Source organism: Falco punctatus (genome assembly GCF_963210335.1).
Source record: "Falco punctatus genome assembly, chromosome: 9".
Lineage (NCBI taxonomy): Eukaryota > Metazoa > Chordata > Aves > Falconiformes > Falconidae > Falco > Falco punctatus.
The window spans coordinates 25199579-25224436 of NC_137589.1; the positions used below are offsets into that span (position 1 = coordinate 25199579).

The window sequence follows — 24858 nt, forward strand, 5'->3', positions numbered from 1 at the left end:
CCAACCAGATTTTGGTCATACGCAGATACTCTTTAAAAAAAGCCAATGAATGATGGAGTCAGACTTGTTGGTAATACAGTTCCCAGTTTCCTCCTTTAGCATGTGGGGACCACGGTCCTCTGAGTACTGGAATAATTAAAAGACAGGAAAAAGCTCCTTTTCTCTTCCCACTTTTCAGACTACTTGCAGCAGAACTTGGTCCCAAAGCACTACTCTAAGGGGCATTTTCCCAGTGCTGTTATCCTTAGAAATGGGCCCAACAGCTCAATCCACGACAGTACACCTACAGAAAGTCCTTCCACTGTGCCTGAGGAGTGCAACACACCTACAGTGGGAGTCACAAAGACTAGTGCATCAGTGAGAGGGGACAGGAGAGACAGAAGAGTTGTCCCAATGCTTGCCAACACAGGGATGCTGTAGTGTGTCTTAAATCTACTTTACAGTGTCCAAACTGTATAGGACCTGGCCTGTGTAATATTTATTACCGTAATATCTGTAAAGACTGGGGTCCATTGTTCTCCATTTATAACTACACATAAAAGCACATACGGGAAAACACTGAGAATCAAAGGTTCAATGCAAAATCAATTAAAGACATTGTAGCTCTTTTGAATTGCAGAGCTAAACCATTAAGGATCTTTCCTGTCTTGGGTTAACTCACTAATGTGGTTCTAATCACTAATGGGCAAGATAACAAGTCTGAGGAGGAATCTAGAGAGATGGAATTGGAAAATCTCCGTAACAGAAGTATAAAAATACAAATAGAAGAAAAAGCACTTTGTTCTGTAAGCTGGCTTCATTAGCTTAATGAGTGTAAAGTGTACACTTACGGTGTAGTAAAGGACTAAAGTGAAGAGAAAAACAAATCTTGAAAAGACTTATACATGCATAAAGGTCTGCTGTGAGGTGAGAAATCTACTTTGAAAGGATTGGGGTGGGGGGTGGGGGTGTTCCCTGCTGTTGCTGAACCATAGGATCCCACAGTAGTACTATCTTCATGGAACAGACTCACTTTCATGGAGAAAGCGTGCAGATGCATTCTATTAACCAGCTATACCTAAGTCTGCTTTTCACTTTTCTGTCTGATACTTGAAAAATAACCTGTTAAAATGGGGGTTTAACACAGCAGCAGTATGTTGTTCAGGTCTCTCACAGCTTTATTGCGTCACAACAGTGGATCACTGCCTTCGTAACACTTCTGTTTTCTCTTCAGAGTCGAATAGATATATACGTAGCACATTCCCCTGCTGGAACGTCAGTACAGAACGTTCTTCATTGGCATCAGGTATAACTGCGCACTGACATATAAACAGACTCTTAATACTGCTTTTTTGTGCAACCAGTAGCCTACAGGGAAGTCCAGAGGTGATGGGTCTGGGAAACTGCCCATCACACCTTCTCACATGCTCACCAGTCACAGCGGGAGCACTGTTTTCCATGGCTCACCAGACTATTGCCTGAACTGCTCCTTTGGTATCAGGTACTGACATTTCCCCAGGGCATATCAAGCCTCTCTGCATGTTGGGCTCTAATGGCTTCCAGCCTTCATCTTTATTTATGAAGACATTTGCCTTGAAAGCTGCAGAAGTGAACAGAAGCACGGTCTAGGCACTTGGCAGGCAGTAGGAGGATCACGGAAACTTGAGCAGCCAGGGAATGAGTCAGACAAAGAAGTGATCTGGGTTAAAACTTTTCTTCCAGAGGGTTAATTGTAGCCTGGATCACCGCCCAAAGCTAGTTAACTGCACTAACACCTCTGCTGCTACAATGGCAAAGTGGGGAAATGTCTTACACTACTACATACATGACAAGCAACACCACTACAGGGATGTTCCCAACAGCCAGTTTTTTCCAAAGCCCTTTAAAGTCATTCTTGCCGCTGTCCAGATCCTGGATTTGAGTTCTCTAAAGGTGAGTTTCCATGTATGCACTGACAGATCTGAGCTTGTTCTGCTCATGGTCTGAATCAGACCAGCACAAGACAGCTCCAGCCAAGAAACCAGACACATCACTGCATGTGTCCCAGTACACCTGCTGAGCCAGGATATATCCGCACACATCTTATAAGCAGACTCCTCATTTCTGCGAACACTTAATATGGGGAAGAATATAGGTGTGCTCCTGAGAACACCCCTCACAAAAATTCCCAGCGGTCAGTCCTGCAGGATACACCTACCCAGAGCCAGGAAACTGGGACAAAACCATCCACGACCAGCCTGTTTTGCCAGCCTCTAACAAAGTCAAGGGGCTACAAAGCAAACACAGATACAGCAGCAGAGAAGAAAATAGCACAGGCAACACAGCAAGCAGATCTCTAGCACATTCCCAGCTACCTGAAACCTTGAAGTCAAGGTTTTCTAAGCTGACAGACACTGACTCTCTCAACCTGTGTTACCTACAACCACTCACAAACAAAGTTATGTGTCAGGTTAGTGCAAAAAATAAAACAAAAGTGACAAAAAAAATCTCAAACTATAAACTCCAGACAAATGTATACTTAACTCTTCACTCATCAGTCTTGTAGGGCATAGACCATGTCTTCTGGGCAACACAGGCTCAAGGAGGCTAATATCTTGTGTCTAATGTTTCACCTCAAAACTGCTGTCAGAGCACAACTCAAGTACAGCCAAACACTTAAGTACAGAGCATCTGCAAATGTTGCCACTGCTGTGAGCAGACCAAACTGACATGCAAAAGACAAGAAGTGTAAGGAGAGATCTTATATTACACTAGACTAGTAACAGCCCTGACATATGATAGACATTCAGGTCCTATTTCCATGTGATAACTGAACCCAAATCTGCATCGCAAACAGGGACCCCAACTTCAGTTAACTAAGGTAGTAAAGCAAAATCTTAATAAACATAACAAGAAGGGCAGCTGAGGATCAGGAGAAAAAGTTAGCAAGAGTAAAGGCGATGAAACCACTTACCCTACGACCCATCCTCCGTAGCCCTGGAATCCTGCAACCAGAAGAAGGGGTGGGAGTAACTCGTGGTTAGCTGCCTGAGCCTTGGCTTCAATCACAGGCAAGAAAACACCTCCTGCACTCTGCTTCTGGATCTCTCAACACTTACATCCTATCTGTTCTTTTAACAGCTAGTAGTTAAAGACAGATTTCAAGCCTATGACTACGGCTGTAAGGAAAACATGAAGAAATACAACCAGGTAAGGCAATTCAGTTTTTCTGAGAACTCATCCTCGGGTCCTGGCAAAACTAAGAATAGAAAAGTTCAGATTTTATCCCCTGTCAGGGCTACAGAAAGGGGGAGGAGAGTGGTCTGAGGTAATGTTAAACATGAATCTAATACTTGTAAGTGTCGAAGTCTATTCACAGACAAGGCATAGACAGATTCTTGCAGACAGCTAACAGAAGTTCATTTTGCCTCCACTACTGATGCAGGGATGTGTCCAATGACATGTCAATTTACCTGCCATTCCCAAAAGGCTAAGAGCCACATCCAGGCTCTAGGACTGAATGAGTATGGAGCTCTTCACTTCCCCCAAAATCCTCAAGGTCTGCCTTTCAGTTAAGGGAGGAAATGAATCTCACAGCTACAGTGACCTCTCCAATTGGCTGACAATCATTTCACTTATAATTAGCACATTTGACTTGCAAGTGTCCTGTGCTGTATCACGACAGGCTGCTTTTCACAGACAGAAAGGCTCCAGAGTTATAATCAGTCATTTCTACTCATGCACACTGTCTCAGAAATTTTCCAGAGGGAAATTATAAATGGCAAAAGTATTACCTTGCCACTTCAGTCTCAAGCATAACAACTAAGACCAACAGTTGCACTCTGTGCCACAACAGAACTTAAAGACCTTCCCACCCTAAATATACACATTATTAAGCCCCACAGTCCTTGCCTGATAAACACAGACACTGTGCTTTCCATATCCCAACCTGTGGAAGGGCACAACCGAATGGTAAACTTGCAGGACAACTCTTAGCCATGCATGCAGGAAAGACACAGGAATAGGACGGATTGTTCCTTTGCACTGTAGACAAAGAACGGGGTTAGGGCAATAAACGCTGGGAGGGTGGCCTTCATCCTTACTGTTTTCCTGTAGTGAGTGCAGAAGGGAAAGAGAGAGATGCTTGCAAAGAATCCTTTCCCTAAACACAACTTCTGATATAACAACATTCACTCAGATCTCCTCCTTTTCTCACAGTCTACTCCTCCTGCATACAAGATAGAGAAGATAAGCATACCAATTGCTGTTTGGAGTGGTGGAGACGACAAATTTGCAGATCCAAAAGACATAGCAAAGTTACTTCCTCGAATTACTAATCTCATTTACCATGACCATTTTCCTGCTTGGGGACATCTTGATTTCATCTGGGGCCTTGATGCAACTGAGAAAATGTATTGGAAAATCATTGAACTCATAAAAAAATACTTTTGAAACCACATGCACAGTGTTGATTCACTAGGTAAAAACCTCCAAAATTTCTATTTGGCCATAAGGGTGATACCTGGGGAAGAGGTGAATACACAGATACACATCATGGATACCAGTATAGGTATTTATCTGCACTTGTTGGTTTCTTGCTTTCCTCATTGTTTGAGGTTTTCCATGGTATTATTGTGTCTGCTGTCTTCCTGAGAAGGCTGAGGTGTACAGGAACGAAAGCTGAAAACGTGAATATATTAGAGTACACACTGCAAGAATCACTTAATTTGGACAGCTTTTATTTCTCAAAGACTGATTTTCCTAAGCCTAAACCCTGTTGTTCTTGTGTATATCCCAGGTACTCCCCAGAGACATTCCCATGCCCAGGTAGTGTCTTTCCATGAAGACCCAAAAGTGGGATTTGCTCATTTCTCTGTTGAAGTAAAACTGACCTTTGTTTAAATTAAGTAATTTATCCACTCGACAGAGAACTTGGCTTGTCTGTCCCCAGGCTGCATCCAGAGTGTTCATTATTACAGGCTGAGACAGGATGGCTTTGTTTCCTGGGCTGTTTCTGGGTGGAGACTCAAGTTCGTATTGCCCAGCCAGGACCCTTTGTAGTTGGAGTCAGCATCCAAACCAGAACAGTTACACAGAAAAATGTATCTGTGTTCTGCAACACAGGAAGAATACACTATCTTGTCCATGCGTGTAGTCTAGCAGCCATTAGCATTGCTGATCATGGCATCTATCTTCTGAACTTATGACAGCTTACAGGAAATGGCCAAAACTGTCAACAAAAATAAAGATCCATTAGACCAAGAAAGCAAGATACAGCAGCATTTGAAAGGAGATTCCCCTTTACTGCTGCATTATTAAATCACAAAGCACCAGGCCACATTAATATATTGCTTACCACTGCAGGTTTTCTTCTGCCTTCACCTATGCAAGAGAAGACTCATGAATTTATTATTATTTTGGTATATGCATCCCCCTGCTGCATGCACCACTCTGAAAAGCGTGGTATCCTGTCCAGTCCCATGGGAAGTATACATCTAGTTCCCACCAACAGCATTTCATTTATTGATTGTTTTTTCTTTAGTACACTGTTTATATTGCAAAAGTAGCCAAGAGACTTGTATCTCTACTGCGCCAAACATATTTTCATTATTGTTTCTTAATGCATTAAACTAACCTGGGAATTGGCTTTCTTTGTGGTCTCCAGCAACCCATTGAATCTCTTTTTTGCTGTTCCTTACATGAAAAAAGGGAGAAGATAATCCTTCCCTCGTAGCAACATAGTGAGAATTAAGGTGTGTGAAACTTGTAGCAGGGATGGAAGGAGGAAGTGGTAAGCAGAGAGATCTATTCTCCCAGTCACTCCCACTGCAGGAAGAGAAATACTAAGAGGAAGGGTACCAGGCTTTGTATAAACTGCTGTGGCGTATCGTTCAGTTGTCAAATGTATCCCCTATGGAACACACACTCAAAAGAATATTTTATTTTTGCATTGGCTGCCAACCACTATGTGCAATGTTTATGCTTCCAGAAATATTGTAGCTAGCTTTCAAAATCCAGTCTATGCAAGTCAAGTAATAAAACTGGGCAAGCAAATGGGAAGGGCAATATTTTGAACGCTATTGTAATCATTCATGGCTTAGTAAAATCAAATTAACTCCTTTCAGCCCATGTGGCCTTGTGGGTACTGACAAGTCTCACAAGAAATAGTCAAAGCCTGCAGCAAGGAATGAGTGGCTTTGGACCAAGTCTATCAAGTCACTGCCCTCAACCTGCTGCAGGACTTCTGCTGCTGCGCAAGGTGGATTGTCAGATGATGTAATTTTCTGCACGTTCAAGAATCCTTGACAACTATGAAGTTTTCCTTAGCATGCTTTCAATGTTGTGGAACTGTAATCTTCTTGCTATATCTAAAGGAGTCTCCCCATCCTGAAAGAAACAGATGAAATACATTGCAATATGACAGATATTGGTCAAGTGCAAAGAGCTTTCCTGTATTTGCTGCTCACATGCAGTGCTCCCCTGCCTAAGTTTCACTGTCACATCCTTGCTCTAAAATAAAGGTTTCAGAATGTGCTGGGCCTAAGATCACTCTCACCGAAGCCAGTGGCAGAGTCCTTCCCTCCAGCAGTGACAGCCATTCCACTGTTCCCGGGGGCTAATGACCAAAGTCAGTGCAGAGCTAAGCAAAGAGCTAATTTCAAGGGCAACATGGGCAATACATTGCTCACCTCAACTGGGCGATGCAGATACTTCCAAGTCAATATTGATTTAAAATCATAGAATCATTTGGACAACATTTGAGCTTTTCTGATGACAGAAGAAGCTTAACTTAGCCCCTCTCAGAAGAACGGTGTCCAGTGGCACAAAAAGCACCTAGGAAGGCTTTAATTTCTCCCCTGCAGCCTGCATCTTAGGAACAACTGTAGGGCAGCTCTGAGTTAAGAAAAGGTACCGTAAAGATAGCTAAGAGATCTGCCAGTCTGGTGGAAGTGCAGGCAGTGTTTGCTGGTAGAAATCCAGCAGTGAAGGATTTGGACTTTAAAGTTGCTCTTGCCAACAAAAGCAATGGAGCAAACATTGCTTTATACCCCACAGCAAACAAGTCTGCTGCCAGGAACCTATCTATCCACCCTTATTTTAAACTGCTGCACACCAGCTAAGGCCTACAACATACTGGTTCACTATCATGATAAGGAAATATAGTTATCAACTTCACCTTCTTACCTGATTCTTTACAGAAGTGTCTGCGTGAGCTTCAAGCAGTAGAGGAATGACTGCCTGATTTTTCATTTCACAAGCATAGTGAAGGGCTGTGTTACCAGACTGAAGGGAAACAGAAGCAGATTACTTCTAGTTCTATTACTTCTTCAGCAGACCTTAGGCAAGCATGACTACCTGTAGCCTTATCAGTTTTCCCGTAAACACTGGATGCAAAAGACACGTATCTTTTCCTGTTACAATGCATTACACAGTAAAACAAATACATTTTCATAAGAGCAACAGGAACAAAAAAATCATCCCTTCCCCAGGATGCTGCTGCTAAAACAGGTCTGATAATTGGCTTCCTGCTGAAATTGCTCTTTACTAATTTCAGAGGATTCCATGATCTTGATCTTAACAACTATGTCTTAAGCAATACCATTTGCTCACCTGTCAGTGTTTTAGAATTTGGCGGCTGCTAAAATTGGGGGTTCTCTTTTTCTGCCTTAGAGTAGAGGAGCTCTACCAGACCCAGGCTAGTGGATACAGAACTGTACACATGGCAGATCAGCGCACTCTGAAGACCAAGAGAAGACACAGGGTCCAGCACTGTGGCACAACCTCTGCCCACAAATCTGCTCCAGCCCAAGAACTCATAAATCATGACAAACTCAGACCCTTATATCACTAGAATCTTTATAGGATCAGGTATGTAATATGTAAGTTATCTCAACCCAGCTTGCCTGGATTCTCTTAAGAGGGCATGTATCAGGAAGGGAGAATTAGTTGATCAGCTGACAATTATTCCTGTGCATATTACAAAACTATTGCCTAAGTGTCTAGGGGAAACATTGGTTCCTCCTGGTACATCACAGCCAGTTCAGTATCCAATCCTACTCTGAAAGCAGGACTGTGTTGCTAGAGGATTCTGAAGGCTGTTTTTAATATTGCTGCAAGTAAACATGCCACATTCGCATTTGTATAATATAAACCCACTTACAAAGTCTGTAGCATTAACATCAGCTCCAGCTCTAAGCAACATCTTGATCAGGTTTTCATTCTGTTTAGTCTTTGAGATCTGTTTGGTACAAGAGAAAGAGTAACATAGTAAGACAGTTATCTGCATATAGTATATTTTGGCTAAATACTGTGGTTTTTTCCAAGAAGAGTGTCTGGCTTCTGCAAATTCCAGACTGATGTAGTGATACAATTCTGTTAGTTTACTAGCTATATTAACGGCAAAATCCTTGCTTCTTCTGTTGCTCTCCATCAGTTCTTGCTTTAAAAAAGCAGTCCATATTCTATACAGGTTCCTGGCCTGAAATACTGCCATGAAAAAGACAATAAGGGGAAAGGTACAGGGCCTTTCCTACTTTCATCCAGACTCACCATAAGAAGATATCCAATAAGCATAACTGGCATGAGGATTATGATGAGCACATAGTCAAGGAAGGTAAACCATTTTCTCACAGCATAATGCAGACAAGTGCGGTCCTTCTAAACAAAAAATAACTCTGGTTAGCACCAAATTCAGTGATCTGATTCTATTTGTTTAATATTGGCAATAGTAGACCATTTTATATTTCACAAGCTTTCTTTTAGGTTATCTACTAGAAATATTTCTCTGATTTCCAAGCAGAAACAGATACATGCATTTTGCTTCCTTCAGGCAGAAGCATATTTAACACATACAGGCTCATGGAAATTGGGCTACACATGCAAGAAGGATGTGGGATCCAAAGGATTCCATGTGTATGTCTGCAAACTCAGACATGGCTGCAGAGACAGAAGGGGCAGAGTGGACATCTCATGTGGCTACTACCACTGCCCAGCAAGTCAAATCAGCAGGAAGAATCCCCACAGCTCCTCTTCTTAGAGAGGTGCTGGTTCCTGTAGGAAAGACACGTGAGAGTTTATGGCATCTCCTTTGGCACACACGAGAAACACAGGCAAGGGGCAACACCCCCAAGCAGACTCCTAGTGTTTAAAAAGTTTTTGAATACAGAGTTTCAAAAGTATTTCAATACTGGCTGTACCAAAGCAAGTAAAGGGCAGGGCTGTAAACTTGTGTAATGAAGAACACTGTCAAACTAGGTTACAGGGTTACAGTGGGGTACACTGTGGCCCAAAGCAAGCAGAGAAGCCTTTCTGTGGCATCCTCTGTTCCCCATTCTCAGCCCTGAGCACCACAGTTGAGCTCTGCACCCAAGGGCCTGATTTCATCTGTGAAGGTGAAGCAGAGAGGCATTTAAGAAAGCCCAGGCTTTGCTAGCAAATGGCTACCAGTGCAATTAAAATGAGCTTGCGACAGAACACTGAACCCTTTCAAAGGGACTTTGAGGTAAGATGGAGACCCTTCTGCATCAAGAACAGACAGGATAGAATATGCCACCTCACAAACATTTGCTGCCCTCCTATGAAATAAACAAATGTGCTGGAAAGCAGACACATAAGGTAGCCTACAAATGTGTAGAAACTCAGTAAACATTGCATTGGAGTATGAGATCATACAATAGAATTGACAATGTTGGGGCGGGGGCGGGTCCTGGCTATTTATCACCCTTAACATCATGACAATAAATCACAAATGAAGCCAGAACACACATCTTTCTGCTATTTTTTATTTGTAACCTACATGGAAATTTACCACAAAAACATAATTCCTCATCACCTTAGGGAAAATGGTCACAGCTACAGCGCAAGACAGGTAGGGATTTTCTAAAATAGGGAACAGGGGAAGAAAGATGGAAGGCTTCCCCTCCTTGCCCCCAGCATGCTATTACGTGTCATGTCGCTGTTCTGTAGCATGACAGAACCAGGTCTGCAGAGGAAATAAGGAAGGTTTTCATAGTCTGTCTCTCCTCAGGGATATATTTGGGACAGATGGACAGGCTCTCCTTCAGACTTTCCTTTTAACCAGGGTGAAGAAAAAGACAGAGGGAAAGAAAGGCTACAGAAGGGATAGATACAAGCTGGAGAGCAAGATGAATGCAGAATGCTGCGTGGGTAAGCAGACAGAACCCACTGGGGACCAGGGATGTCCTGCAGCGCTACCAAAATAGGGAACGTGAACACACAGAGAAACTCCGGCTGGCAATGTTTATTACTTGGTGTGCATTAGCAAGTTACGAAAATAAAGGAGGAGACAAACATAAACATATAGGTCTATTGAATTATAATTTGGGGTTATACTTATGCCTCAGCTGGAAACAAACCTCAGGCTTGGCTGTGCTTGCCAGTGTCCCCACACACCCTACAAGAATCTCAAAGAATAGTTGCTGCAAAGGCCACTTACCTTGTTTCTGAGGTTGACATCAGCATTTCTTTTTAGAAGGTAGCTAACTATCCTGTTGTTTCCCTGTTTACATGCACAAATTAAGGGTGTGTCTCCACTGAAGCTGTCCTGGATGTTCAGATAGTTGCTGTTGTGCTCCAAAAGGAGCTGAACTTCATTGAAATCGTTATTATAAGCTGCCTGACAAATGGGCTGAGGAGAAAAGATAATATTTATCAGCATGTTTCACTAAGACATCCATACTTCCCATTCTGAGTTATTACTGGCACATTCCAAGACAATGCTAGGCGCTCTGACAGAGGCTGTAGTTCCAGGTGGCTTCCAGCAGATGGCGGTAAGGGACGATCCTGCAGCTGCCGCGCCGCAGCGCTCAGCCCTCGGCCCGAGAAGCCACAGCCCTTGCACAGGAGAACGAACTTTCTATTCATTTTGGACGATGTGTCTATAATCCCAGAAATAAATCTGGTTCGCTTACAGCCATTAAAAGAACGGCTTCCGATCTCACCGTACGAAGCAGCAAGCGCTGACAAGCCCACGCCTCACGGCCGAACAGGAGGTACCGCTTCTGGCTGACTCATCAGCTCCCAGAGCAGAACCACACTTCAGGTGAAACTTGAAAAACCAAACCCCCGCAATGTTTCTTTTCTAGGGACTGAAGTTAAACTTCATATCTAAAAAATACATGCACGTGTGCCCACAGCTCAGATCCTGCTTGGCTTTTGGGAACTGCTTACTGCTCGAGTCTTTGCTTCAATACTTCTACACACCTTTGACCTAACCTGAAATTCCTTCCCTTTCCAGCAGCAAGAACTCAGACTAAGGAGAGGCTGAGAAGGACAGGTGCACAATGACTTTCTACAGGCCTAATACAGGCAGAAAAATAACAGTGGAAAATGTGGCAAACTGGTAGCATTTGAAGTTCTCCAGTCAAAAAGAGAGTAAGTTTCTTTCTTTTCTTCTGCCTTCAATACTGAGGGGTTTATTCACCATTTTCCAGATAGGCATTTTCTTTAAATATTATCTGACTGCGATAGTGGATACAGTTCTTGTCATCTAGGTCCAAAAATGAGGTCACACTATGGCAGGAGCGTAAGACCTCTATACAAGTGAGGAATATGAAAAGCCTGAAGAAAGACCGATTTTCTTAGCTTGGCTAGGAAGAAAAGAGACAGGTCTGTAAGTGTTCCAAAATAAATTGAAGGGTAAGTATTAGAGAAGAGCCAATTAATTTCAAGGAGCAAGGTAAAAAAGGCTATATACATCTGGCCAAGCAGTTTAGCATGAAAATTAAAAAAAAAAGATTTTTAGCCATGTGCAGAGTAAAGCTCCAAAACAGGCTTCCAGTAGCAGCAGAATGGACACAAAACCTGACCAGCTCCAGACTAGAGCTTGAGAACTGTGCAAGGATTTCCATGGCTCTGAAGCCTCTGCCACAAACCTCTCTTTCTGCCTGTGCTTAAGATTGTTTTAAACAATTCTCCAAACTTTGGCCAGAAGACAGTTACACACAGTTAGACAGCACCTGCCTAGAATATCAGCAGCGAGGCCAATTACAGAGTTAGGACAATGTTATACACAGGCAGTAGATTCACTCCAAAACCCAAGAAAACACATTTCCTTTGTATCTACAGAAAAGCACGGAGGCTAGAAGTCTGGAAACCCTCACTCGGCTTTCTACAGTGTTCAAAGACCTCCTCAGCTATGATGTAGCTTCATGACCGGCTTCTGATTTGTGTTATGGTTATTACATTATTGTTATACACCCATCAAACACAAGAGGGAAATAAACCTATGAGATACATACTCAGAATAACTGGGCTTCACATGCAAGGTGAAAGCAGTATCAGAAGAATCCAAAGTTCATGCCTCAGGGTCAGTCTCAGCTGAGGAGAGGAGCAGGACTATGAGCGCAGAAGTCTCACAGCAGTGTAAGACATTCAGGAGAACACCAGCAGCTTCCCCCATTAGAGATGCACTAGCAGCTGGAGCACAGACATAAGGTCTATGGCATCTCCTTTTGGCACCTCTGAGAAATAAAGGCCAGTGCTCCCATAACAAAAAACTCTGAAGAAGCATCAGTGAGAACTGAGCTCACAACTTCTGGAAAGGTTCACAGGCTAAGACACAGAGAGGCTGCTTTCACCCACACCACATTATTTATGAACCCCAGTGTCCTGAATGCCACAGAGAACCAGACCCAGCCCACCTCCACGCTGTAGCAGGGCAGACCCGGCACAGGCACATCAAACACTGCTCCCAAGGAAAGCACAAGCTCGAAGTCTGAAGGGAGAGGGAGCAGGACCAAGATGCCAGCTTAGCTGAAGAGGAAGCAAGCGCCTTTTGAACTGCCTGGCAGCAAAGCCCTTCACCTCTGCTCCAGTTCACACTCCTGCAGCATCACCTGGCATTCAGGCAAGATGCACCCTGTGAACCTGACAGCATGGCACTGCACAAAGCATATGATGGAAGGGGGGGAAACAGAATTGCAACACCGAACTCCTCCTACCCCCACCAGTGGTGCCTGTTTGCTGCCGCAGCATCAGGTCTAACTATGAACTAGAGCACATGGCTCTACCTGACTAAAGAAAGCAAAAGGAAGACACTGGGGCCTGGAAATTAGATTTTGAAGATTATATATGCCAATGACTGAGTGATGTTCATGCAAGTCAGGTGTTCAAAGGAAAATTGAATATGCAGTTTTAAGCAAAACCTCTATAGTTAGATTAGAATCTCTCTTTCTGCAATACTAGTTCTTCTACAAGCCCTTCAAGAAAGGTGAAAATTAGTCATAGGATGGGCAAAGGTTTTCTTGGCAGAGATCACACAGTACAAGATCACCAGATAAGGGCTGCAAGAAAAGTAAAATAAACCACTTTCACTGTTAGGAAGAAGAACAATATCACTATACAACTGATTTACTTATTTATTTTTAATCAGTTATGGGCCATGTGATTGAAATCAGGACCTGGTAGTTTACTCAGATCCAGATGAACTACCACATCTAAATTTGTCTACTTGTTTTCAGAGCTTCTTGCATCTCCCTCTGCCTAGCTTTGCTGAGCTAGTAACAAACCATGAGCTATTTAGCAAGTTCTACCACACATAAAATAAGGATTAAAGGCACAGCACTAAGGACAAAGCATTCAGCCAATAAAGAAGAGACTAAGGTAAAGCCAGTCTATCAACTGAGCACTATCAGATTATAATTGCTTCCTCCTTTGAGATCTGCAGGCAATTGCCTAAGTTACATCAACACATTGCAGTTGTTTAGACAAAAAGGAGATATTTCGTAACATCCAGATATTCTGAACCAATCCATAGTCTCTTCTGTGCACTAAAATTCATCCAAAGCATGCTACAAACTAAATAGGGAAGTCTAAATTATGTTTGTGATGTTGAAGAATGTGCTAGTATCCAATCTGTACTCCTCAGAAAAGGCAACTTACACTTTCTTATTTGTATTTCTCTAGATTTCTGTCCTGTATAAAGAAGCATACTTTTTATCCACCAAACCAAACAGTATATCACTCAAAATTTTAAAGGAAGAGAATTATGTATATGAAAATACTAACTAATAAGCATGGAAGTATGGACAGCATTTGAACATTATCTAAACACCACTTAATTAAGCTAGATGACACTGTTTTCTTGTACAATCTTATCTCAGAGTAGCAGATCTGGAGAGAGGCAACAAATCCTTTCAGAACAAGGTGCAGTCTACACAGCCCATCGCCTTATGAATGCACAAATTGAAGCTCCCTAGAACACTGAAAGAGAAGAAGAAAACTTTAAAAAATAGAGTGGCTTTCAGCAAAGAAATGTAAGCTTTTAAAGGAACCACTATGTAATTCTGTCTCCAGAAAAAGAAACAACAGTGCAATCCACTGTATCCACAGTCAAAAAGGACCAAAATTCTCATTTGATCCCAAACGTAGAAATGGAAAGTTTATAAAAAAATAAATATGTTTAGATAGTATTTATGCTAAATTTCAGGACTATGCTAGGTCCCAGACCCAGGACCTCGGTCTGGGGACAAACCCATAAAGAGCTAAAAATAAATAAATAAATATCACATTCTTAAAACAATTGTGGGGTGGGGGGTAATGTTTCCTTAGGCGTTAGCTTTATGACCTATATTCAATATAAGCCAAGGAGCTGTTTGCAGTTTGCGAAGCCGTTTGTCCTTTGCCCCTGCTCAGAATCATTACGATCTCAATACAGAACAAAAAATGTTGAACACATACTTCCTCTGTGAAGTCACAATAATTACCCTGGTTATTACATTTTCTTTACTCCTGCAAACAGTACTTCTGTCAATTTGTAATAGCCAAAGTACAGCATTTCCAGAGAACTTACAGATCTGTATAAGCCTGTGCATGCAAGGCTGCAAAGGGAACAAGCCAAACCCAGTGAGTCTCTGTTCAATAGCTTCAGTCGCTGTGCAAAAACGGTCACCTACCTCCGAATAGAGTATCCCCATGTCTAACTCTTCACTGCTTGAGTTCGCTCTTGTTCACAAGCTCAACCAGTTAACCTCACTTTAAACGCTCTTAAGCTTCTTTGATTCCGGTTAATATTTAACTTAAAAGTATCACTCTCTTAAGCTACATTTCCTTTAGGTGCTTTCCAGTTGGTAGCATGAAACAATTGTCTCCAGAAACCCAGCCCAAGGAGGCAACACGAGAACAGCTTACGGGAGAGACAACAGAACAAGTTACAACACACAGGCATTTTCCTATGTCCTTTTTGCAAGAACAGCCTCCAGTTACCTAAAAAGGAAAGTGGCAAAACAGGCTGAGGACAGGAGGAGGCAGAGGGAGAGGAAGAAAGTTTCACAAGTGAAGAAAGGGGGGTGTGGGGGGGGTGTATAGGAAAAAAAGCATGAGACCTAAACCCTAAGTGAACAGTAGCTAGATTGCCACCCAAGCTACTTCTGACTAAAACTACTGAAAACCCTCTGCAAGCACACCTCAAGAGACTTACTGGGAAAAGGGAACCAACTAGATCCCACACACTTTAATGAGAGCTCCTGGTATAATTACCTTCAGTCTCTTACCGAACAGGCGAGCCGCTTTCATCACCTTCTGCTCAGTCTTCTCTTCCTAGCCCAGCCAAACAATGAATATGATTCATGTTTAACCTGCTGATCTTATATGTTAATTGCGTTAGAGCTTCCTTGGGATGAGAATTACTGTCGATGCCTCGATCCCTTTTGCATGTTCATGGCTCTGAGGTTAAGATGCTGATAGTATTTCTGTACTACCCATAATACCTTTTCCCTTTATAGTTTAAATTCACATTTCCTGTATTTCAAGCATATTTTAAAACAAGTTCTAAAACATCTGCATGTAACTGTCCATCTTAAATCCAAGGCCTCTACCTTACATTTGAGAACTTTTATTTCCATATAATTTTCATATTTATTCTCCAGTGAGGTGGAGGACCATATAAAATTACTTACATTGTCTCTGTCCTTCTCTGGTCAAAGTAGTATAGCACCACTGACTGCAGTGTTAATTTGCTGGCACCAGTAATAACCGCTTCAATGGCTGTTTACCGGCAGAATATCAGGTTGGCTTGTAACAGAAATGTACACTACACCTACCCGTGACCAGCCTCACTAGGATCCTCCCAACAGATTAATCTTTCAGCATGCAGTGAATACTCTGTTGGCCTAAAGACATGGAAGAGTAATACCTCATAGGTGAAAAGGTATTCCTTGCCCACATTTCTTCACATCCAGATCCTAAGGAATGGACATCCTCCAACGTCAACTGGTCAGGTTGTTGGAATTTATAAACTACAAATTGTTGAAAGAAACCTCAAATCATAACAACTTAGTAGTTTACTTAATACTCTCCTAACACCAATATATAAATGCATGGTAATGTGGGAAAGTATTTTTTTAAAAAAAACAAAAAACAACCAAAACCCTACTCCTCCACAAAGTGCAGTGATAGCTTCAAGCAACACCTTTCCCAAGATAGTGTAAGTTACCATTTAGCCTAGTATCACACCTCAGGCCCTCTTGAAAAATCATTGAAGTGACTTACTTTGGTTAGAGTCTTCTGTTTCCCTCACTTACCAGGGGTATCAGACTTGCCGAACTGTAATGTTTTTCATTGAGAAATAATTTTTTTGGCTTTTCCATAGACTGTACTCTACAATGCAGAATTGTTTCTCTGGTGACTCTTATGTTCTGTTTACCAACAAAGACTTACTTGGCTCTGTTTGCCCACACAAGATGGCAGATGATTAGCACCCACGTTGCAGAGGATTTGCTGCACCAGGGCACCAGGCCAGTTTCAGTGAGGACTGAGCCCCCAGGGCTGACTACAATTAATTCAGTGGTTAAGCAGAGGTCTCCAAACATACTGCGTTTTCTCAGAGTTCATGAAAATGGATTGGAAAAAGCAAGAAATCTTGTTGGGAGACTAGACCAACTCTTTTCCCCAGATGTAGCTACTTCTAGGCATGTCGGGGGGGGGTCGTAGGAAGGGCTTGGCTACGTGATCTGGGCAGGCCCTTCTGGAATCAGCACATACAGAAGCAAAGCTGGAAGTACACAGGTCACCTTTGTCCATACACAGTGCCGGGTTCTTTTGGGAAAAGACTTCCAAAACTGGGAGAAATCTGTAATCTAACCTTGAAGTCTCCCACCATGTCCTAAATGCAGACAGGAGAGGAGACTGCTCAGCTCAGTCTAGAAATCTGATCTATCACAACTGATATTATCTGGGAGAAACATTTTTTGTAACCCATGCTGGTGAAAGCCAGGATTAAATTCACTTCTGCAAGATCCTCAGCTAACGGACAAAAGTGGCACTTCCTCGGCAGAGAGCCCAAGGCATCAGGCAGCCTGGCAGTACAGCTGTGTCCCTCTGCCCCTTTCCCCAACTCAAGCAAGAATGCAGACAAAGTGAGCAACCTCATCTGCCATGAAATCCATGAATAGACATTGGTGTTTATGCCATGGTGTGCCATTGCCCTTTTACAAAAATGAACTCAGAAACAGAGGAGAAAATTGGGGGGGGGGGGGGGGGGGGGAAGTGGCATGTGGCCATATTCTCAGACAATTATTTTCCTTTCTTCTTATATGTGCATTCTAATGGTCTTTTTGCAGAACAAATCTCACCAAATCCACCAGTGTAGAAATTCAGACATTTTCAGTAAACAGGACTGGATGCACATGTTCTGGTTTTCCTTCTTTCATTCCCTCCTCATACTCTTCCTTCTGTGTGCATTCACTCTCACACAAGCTTGCACTTAGTTACAAGTAAAAATGCTGCTCTTAAATCTTCAGATAATTGTTGTATTACTGCATGCCGTCATAGACATATACAGTCTTTTAGAGACTGCAAGCTGAAAACCTCATTATTTTATTAGAGTTTGGAGAACCTTAGAGGGAACGTGAATTAAGAAAATCTGATTAATGCATCTTCTCCCCCAAAAATGGCCTTAACACAAAACAGTTCTGAGAAAATCAAGGCAAGGACATGCTCTAATGAACCTGCATCCTTCGAATGAATTCTGCCCCCCAAATAAAATTTCAAGAGTCAAACACTTTCCTTATGTCTGCTGCACAGAAATGGACAACAGCCAACGGGCTGCTAATTTAGCCTCACTTTGCCACCTAATTCTTTTTTATTTGGTCTGTGGAGATCTTTTCACTAGCTGGACTTGTGCCTTCTGTGTTTGCAGGCTCCATAGCATTTTCTACTTATCCTGAGCTGGCTCAAAGGGTTAAAGTGTTCTTTGTTTTGGGACCAGTAGCCACAAGCACACGCTCTACCAGTCCTCTGGTAACATTCACAGGTCTTCCCCAATGACTGATCAGGGTCTGTCATTCCTCTTTCTAAAAGACATAATTGACTGTTTTGTCTCTACTGGACTCACTCAACTTGAACTGATTTTAAGGGGATGAGGAGTTAAGAATTAGTTTATTGTACCAGACTGCAGACAGTGCTGGTAGATTTCAGACTTTCCACCGAGCTAAGCTGCAAGGCTTGATGTGGTATTTTTTGCAACTTCTTTAACAAAACAGGCATACTTTCCCCATTATTTGTTTAAATCAAATATTCTTGAAGGAAGCTCACAAACAGAAGAATAAAAGGAGTTTAACACAATCTACTAAATATAACCTTAAACACTAGTAGAAAGCTAAACATAAGGTATTCCAAAACTTATTTTTTTTAGACATGCAGTTCATTTATGCTTGTGAAAATTTTACTTGTAAAATGATAAAGGAAACAATCTCACACCAGACTTTGTCAATTTAGGAGAATTTGCTGGGAATGGTGGAGAGCCTGCATGCTATACTTTATGCCAAACTGCAGATGCACATCCTCTTTCTGTCCAGGCTGTACCCATTATATACATATGTGTATGTATAAAGCATCCAGCTAAACTCCCTTCTCATTGGTCTGCTCCCTCTTTACTTAGTAGCAATACCCACAGTACAGTTTGTGCACCTGCCTGGAGGAAATATTAGAGCAAAAAGAGACTTCCTATACTCTGCAGTCATGCGTACAGCCGACTGCCCTTTCTCACTGAGGTCAGTGTACTAAAATCACATGAATAGTGACCTCCAAGACTCATGCCTAATAATAAGAAGCAGGAAGAACACGTGGTGTGTCTTGGGAAGAACACACTTTAAAGGATACTGGGATGGCAAGCAGTTTCAGCAATCTTAGTTATGAGGCAAGGCTGTCAGAGAAGAGGGAGTGAGAGATTTCTGCATGAAATAATCCTGCAACACAGGAAAAAAATAGTTTTGCAGTTTTCCTCCTCTCAGTTACTACTTGGTGTCAGAGGAGCTCTGCAACAAAATGAACTGCTGAAAGGGCCTCTAACACAGATCTGCAGACCTCTGGGAAAATTTTCTGGCATTTTCTACATGGCTGGGGACAGGATACAAAGTCTGAACACAGTAAGCATGTCCAAGAACACCTTAATACACCTAAAGCTAAAGTAATTCTGATGGAAAACATTTTTCCTGCCTTGTGTCTACAAACAGTTGGAGGGACATAGAGAAATGTGTTGGGGTTTTCAAGTAACACCAACTACATCAGCTAATGATGAGATGTGCCACCTGATGCATTCAAATCACACAAGGAGGAAAGGCTGAATTCAGAATGGTCCCACCTTGCAATGATGTCCGTCAGTGTTCCCTCTTCTGAGGCTAAGCCAAAGAAGAGTTGGACAGATACCAAAGCTTTTTAAAATGGACAGCTAGATGGAGAAAGATCTTTTTTCTTTTGCAGAATTTGTATCTTCCTTCCTAAATAGGAAGACATACAGATGATCTACACATAAGAGATTGTTTCTTTTTGGTTGCAACACATCAAAACATTTACAGCCAAAACTCAAAGCTGTTTCTTCACACTTCTCTCAACAGCAAGATCTCATGCCTATACTCTGGCTGCTACCATTTTTTTCTTGCAGACCTTCCAGATATCTGTTCTCCAGTGGCCTTTGATCTCTCAGACTATATAACAAGTGTTCCCATAAAAAGCTCCCACACACGTAGGCCTCATTATGCTCAAGCAGACAGTCTATTAACAATCCTCCTCTACTGATCAAACACATCACTATTTAAAAGAATCATACCAACTGTAGAAAATGGGAAAAATAAAGGCCATACACAGTCCCCAAACAATGTTTTCCATATGACCAAGCACTACTGTGGGAAAGACTCTCCCAAAGGGATAAATACTGTTTCCTACTGTAAAGTTACATATTTGTGAGTCTCTCCTCAACTTTCTTTTTGAGATTTGAAGAATATCCTATTAAAATAGGGTTTTAACACAGCAGCAGTTATGTTGCCTATGTCCCTCACAGCTTTATTGTGTCACAACACTGGATCACTGCCTTTGTAACCCCTCTGCTTTCTCTCCAGGGTTGAACAGATACATAAGTCAGATGTTACCCTGCTGGAACATCAGTACAGAACATTATTCATTGTGCCCTGAGTACTGACCTATAAACAGACTCCTATTGTTGCTTTTTATGCAACCGACAACATACAGGGAAGTCCAGAGATCATGGATCTGGGAAATTGCCTTGAAAGCTGCAGAAGTGAACACAAGCACGGTCTAGGCACTTGGCAGGCAGTAGAAGGATCGTGGAAACTTGAGCAGCCAGGGGATGAGCCAGACAAAGAAGTGATCTGGGTTAAAGTTTTCCTTCCAGAGGATTAATTGCAGCCTGGATCACCTCCCAAAGCCTCCACAAAAGCTTCTGCTGGCACAAGCAGCAAGTGGGGAACTGCCTCTTCTGCTGGCATCTTACACCACTCTCAGACTAAAGCTCGTTCTGCCGATAGTCCAAAACAGACCAGGGCAAGAGAGCATTGGCTCAGAAACACACCACTGTATATGCACAGAATTGTGCCACTTCTACCAACACTTAAATATATGTATGCTTCTGCACAGACCCCTGAATAAAACTCCCAGAATCCAGACCAGATTCCATCCAGAGCCAGAAAACAGAGACGAGTTAGCAGATTTCTAGCATATCCTCGATTACTTAAAGGTTTTGAGAAAAAAAAATGCACACAGGTCTTAAGATTCTCTTTTTTATTACTATTTTTCCTTTTAGAGAAAGTGCATTTAAGACAACAACAGTTTTGTGTTAAGTTAATTACACCCTGCTCCCAATAGCCAAACTCTGGTAAGAAACATAGAGCCTCTGGAGATGTTGCCACTAGCAGACTAGACAAAACTGACACATAAAAGCCAAGGTGTGTAAGGAGGTACCATAGGTTACGCTACAATAGTAAGAGCCTTGACACCTCCGTATCAAAAACAGGGACCCCAGCTTTGGCTAACTAAGATAGTCAAGCAAAATTTTAATAACAAAACACACCCATGGTGGTGGCTGAGGATATTGACCTACAAGACTATCCCAGGAGGTGAAAGATCACATTAAACAGTTCATCATCACAGGCCAAGACAGGGCAGCTCAGGCACTGTGGGTGTTTCTGGGTGAGGGCTTAAACCCAGATTCACCAATCAAGATTTGTGACAAACGAAACCCATTTGATGATAATCAGGGAGATCGACATCAATATATAAGCAAAACATGTTTGTCTCATGCAATATAGAAAACACATGCTAAGAAGATGATGCACCTTCTTTAGCAGCCTGTGGGACCACTGGGAACTGAACTCACAGCTTCTGGAAAGATTCACAGGCTGTTGCAATTTGAGTCCAAATAGTTCTGAGCCTCACACAGGGCACCAATTGTCACAGCACAAACAAGCTAACAAGCTGCTAAAAGGCTTTACCATGGGTCAAGCTCTACTGTCAGTGCTCTTTTTCCATACAACAAACCACACTGCTGCCTCCTCTCTGCTACATCTGAGTTCTGCCACCTCTTGACTCCCCTTACATCCAGCCTCCCCTCCTCCCGCACTCCTCAGAGCTATTTAACCACTTTCTGGGAACAAGCTACAGCTGCACATCATTCATGTTAAACAACTCACTGCCGTGGAAGCAAGGCCACAGCTGTATATTATCAATGTTAATCAACCCACTGCCTTCATTCCTCTACAACAGGCTAAGACACAGAGAGGCTGCTCTCACCCACACCACATTATTTATGAACCCCAGTGTCCTGAATGCCACAGAGAACCAGACCCAGCCCACCTCCACGCTGTAGCAGGGCAGACCCAGCGCAGGCACATCAAACACTGCTCCCAAGGAAAGCACAAGCTCGAAGTCTGAAGGGAGAGGGAGCAGGACCAAGATGCCAGCTTAGCTAAAGAGGAAGCAAGCGCCTTTTGAACTGCCTGGCAGCAAAGCCCTTCACCTCTGCTCCAGTTCACACTCCTGCAGCATCACCTGGCATTCAGGCAAGATGCACCCTGTGAACCTGACAGCATGGCGCTGCACAAAGCATATGATGGAAGGGGGGGGGGGGGGAAACAGAATTGCAACACCGAACTCCTCCTACCCCCACCAGTGGTGCCTGTTTGCTGCTGCAGCATCAGGGCTAACCACGGATGAACACTCGCTCTCCATGACCTGGAGCACGTGGCTGTGCCTGGCTGGGGAAGCGATGGGTGGACACTGGGGACTGCCCCTTCTGGGAGATGAATGAATGAAGGGGGATCTAGCAGCTCCTCAAAACCTGGTTGCGTGGACATACGTGTGGGGTTAAGCTCACCCAGCTTAGAAGCAGCCACCAAGGATCACTCCAGATCAGGTTCAAACTTCTCCAGAGGGCCTTCCTGTGCTACACAAGAACCAGCCACAGCTGCACCCTGCAAGAGGTTGCAGGGCAGCATTCAGGTCAGCGACCAACGCTGCTTGGAACCCACCATGGAGCGGCTGCTGCGCTGGCTAGACACCCCCAGCAGCGACCCAGCGCAGCCCGCAGCACAGCCCCGCCTCCTCGGAAGCCCAGCCCAGCAGCCCCCTTCCCGCTGTCGCCCCCAGCCTCCTCTGCCTCGGGGGAGAAGTCCCCTGCCCCAGCGGTTCCTCCTCCCAGGTACCGCAGGCCGACACCGACCACCACGGCTGCGTTTAGACCTTCCTCACGGCCAGACCCCCGCCGCAGCAGCAGTGCGAGTTGTGCTGCCCTCGGCCGCCCGCCTCCGAGGCTCGGAGCAGCCCAGCCGAGGCGAGCTGGCGCGCCGCTGCCCGGGCAGGTACGGGCCGACTAACGCGGTGGCTGGACGGGCGCCAAGGCCGCGGGCCGCGCGGAGGGACACGGGCCGCGCCGCAGCTCCGCGCTCCCCTCAGGCACGGCGCCTTCCGCGCCCGCCGCCGCCTCCCCTCCCGGGCGGCCGTTGTGCTGCAGCGGCGGCCCCGTACGCGTGGCGGCGCCCGCGGCCGCCGGGCTGTGGCGGTGGGCGGCGGCGGACCCCGCGGTGCGGAGCGGGCCGCGGCCACGCTGCTCGCCCCGGCGCCTCGCAGGCTCCTCCCTTCGCCCCGCACCGTAACCTGGGCCGGCCGCGGCGGCGCAAGGCGCTCGGCTCGGCTCGGCTCGGCTCCGCTCCGCGGCGCCGCCGGCACCTGCCGCCCCGTCCGCTGCCCCTGCGCAGGCCGCCACGGGCACCGAGTCCCGGCGGGGCGAGGCCGGGCGGCGGAGGACCAGGCCACTCCTGCCGCCCTCCCTACCCCGGCGGCGGGGCGGCCGCCCCTCGCTTTGTCTCCAGTACCGGCCGGCGGGGCCGCTCACACGGTAAGCAGCCGTCGCCTTGCCTGTGCGGGGAGCGCGGGGCAGGGAGCTGGCGGGGCGCTGCCTCCCCTCCTCCGCCCGCCGCCTTGCGCCAGCGGCCCCGCGGGCGGAGGGAGCCGGGGCTGGCGCCGTGCCGTGCCCGCCGCTGCCCCTTCCGGGGCCGGGGAGCGGCGGTAGCCGGGGCCGGTGCGAGCTCCATCAGCCCCGCCGCTCTGGCGAACGCCCCCGGTGCCGGTCGGCCCGGCCCATCCCCGCCCCGGTGCCAGGTGCCGCGGTCCCGGCAGGCCTGCGGGAGACGCCGCTCCCGCGGCAGGGCGGACCGGGAGGGGGGCGCGGAGCGGAGGGGAGGGGGGGCGTGGGCCTCACGGTGCCGCCGGCCGCGTCGGGGGGCGCGGGGAGGCGGGGGCCGGGCAGGCGGCGGGCCCGCCGCGCCCGCAGAGCCGGTGTAGCGCGGTGAGGAGCAGGCTCAGGCCGGCGGCGTGTCTGACAGAAAAATCAAGGCTTTCAGCGGTGCGCTCTGTTAATTTCCGTATCCACGTGGAAGATTATCACGGGAACAGAAAGTGGAAGATTGTAAAAAGAGCGGTGGTGGTCGCTGGGCGCCTGTGGCTCAGTGAGCGGTTCCTGCCCGGTTTGTACCCCCTCATCTGACCCGCCAGGTGCCCCCGGAGCGCCGCAGGAACGCAGCGCGCCCGCTCGCAGGCGATGCGCTGCCCTGTTTCAGAAGGGCGGCAAAAAGTCTCTCCTGGGGCGATTTCTCTCAGTTTGGAATTATTTTTAATACGCACGTGGTTCAGAACGCTAGTCTGAAGAGTCATGGGCAGGCAAAACCCCACCTTCTACAGAGGAGAGAAAGCGGTGCGCCTCAGAGTCAGGGATGGGCTGTAATTCCCAGGGAGTTCATTCCCCAGGCAAGGACTGCTTTGGGGAAAGTTCTGTCTTGGCAGAAGTGGCCTTTCTCCTCGTTGTAGGCTAGTGGTTGACTGTCCAAAGCTGTGGTTTGCATATATTTGATAAGTTGCGTTAGACCAAGTCCTAGAAAATAGGATATGGACTCAGAAGTTCATGAAGGATCTCTAGGACAATGGAGTCTAGCTCAGTTGTTGCAGGTGTTGCTGAGGCATTATGTTGTGTTACTCTGTAACATCTGGATTTTCTGAGGTACTGCATGCATTTCTGCCCGATCCATTGCATGTCTAGGTGCTAGAGTATGACTAACTAAACCGAAGGCCAGTGTTGACAAGTCTGGAGTTTCATAG

The 24858-nt window shown here is 45.2% G+C and overlaps 2 protein-coding genes across 2 annotated transcripts in view; one reads left to right on the forward strand and one right to left on the reverse strand.

The window, feature by feature from the left end:
• LOC308069927 (uncharacterized protein) overlaps positions 1 to 5605 on the forward strand; it is a 46288-nt gene extending 40683 nt beyond the window's left edge. Inside the window, exons 16-18 of the mRNA XM_080403080.1 lie at positions 1214 to 1285; positions 3100 to 3168; positions 4177 to 5605. Coding sequence (XP_080259206.1) covers positions 1214 to 1285; positions 3100 to 3168; positions 4177 to 4410 — 375 coding nt within the window. The 3' untranslated portion in view covers positions 4411 to 5605. The remainder of the gene's footprint in view (positions 1 to 1213; positions 1286 to 3099; positions 3169 to 4176) is intronic.
• A 148-nt stretch (positions 5606 to 5753) lies between these two features.
• On the reverse strand, positions 5754 to 23066 carry ANKRD22 (ankyrin repeat domain 22). The gene is made up of 6 exons (XM_080401799.1): positions 14874 to 23066; positions 10415 to 10606; positions 8509 to 8616; positions 8120 to 8197; positions 7144 to 7242; positions 5754 to 6345 (listed from the first exon to the last, which is right to left on the reverse strand). Exons 1-6 carry the CDS (start codon positions 14892 to 14894, stop codon positions 6268 to 6270), a joined length of 576 nt encoding a protein of 191 aa, XP_080257925.1. The 5' UTR covers positions 14895 to 23066; the 3' UTR covers positions 5754 to 6267.
• Positions 23067 to 24858: the final 1792 nt, after the last annotated feature.

What these genes read in the sequence shown, in the direction of transcription:
- ANKRD22 (XM_080401799.1), bottom strand. Translation starts at nt 14,894, where the DNA reads ATGGGGATACTCTATTCGGAG. An exon ending in TTATTGGATATCTTCTTATG is followed by an intron (nt 8,198 to 8,508) that starts GTGAGTCTGGAT and finishes TGTACCAAACAG; the next exon opens with ATCTCAAAGACTAAACAGAA. An exon ending in ATGTTAATGCTACAGACTTT is followed by an intron (nt 7,243 to 8,119) that starts GTAAGTGGGTTT and finishes GTTTCCCTTCAG; the next exon opens with TCTGGTAACACAGCCCTTCA.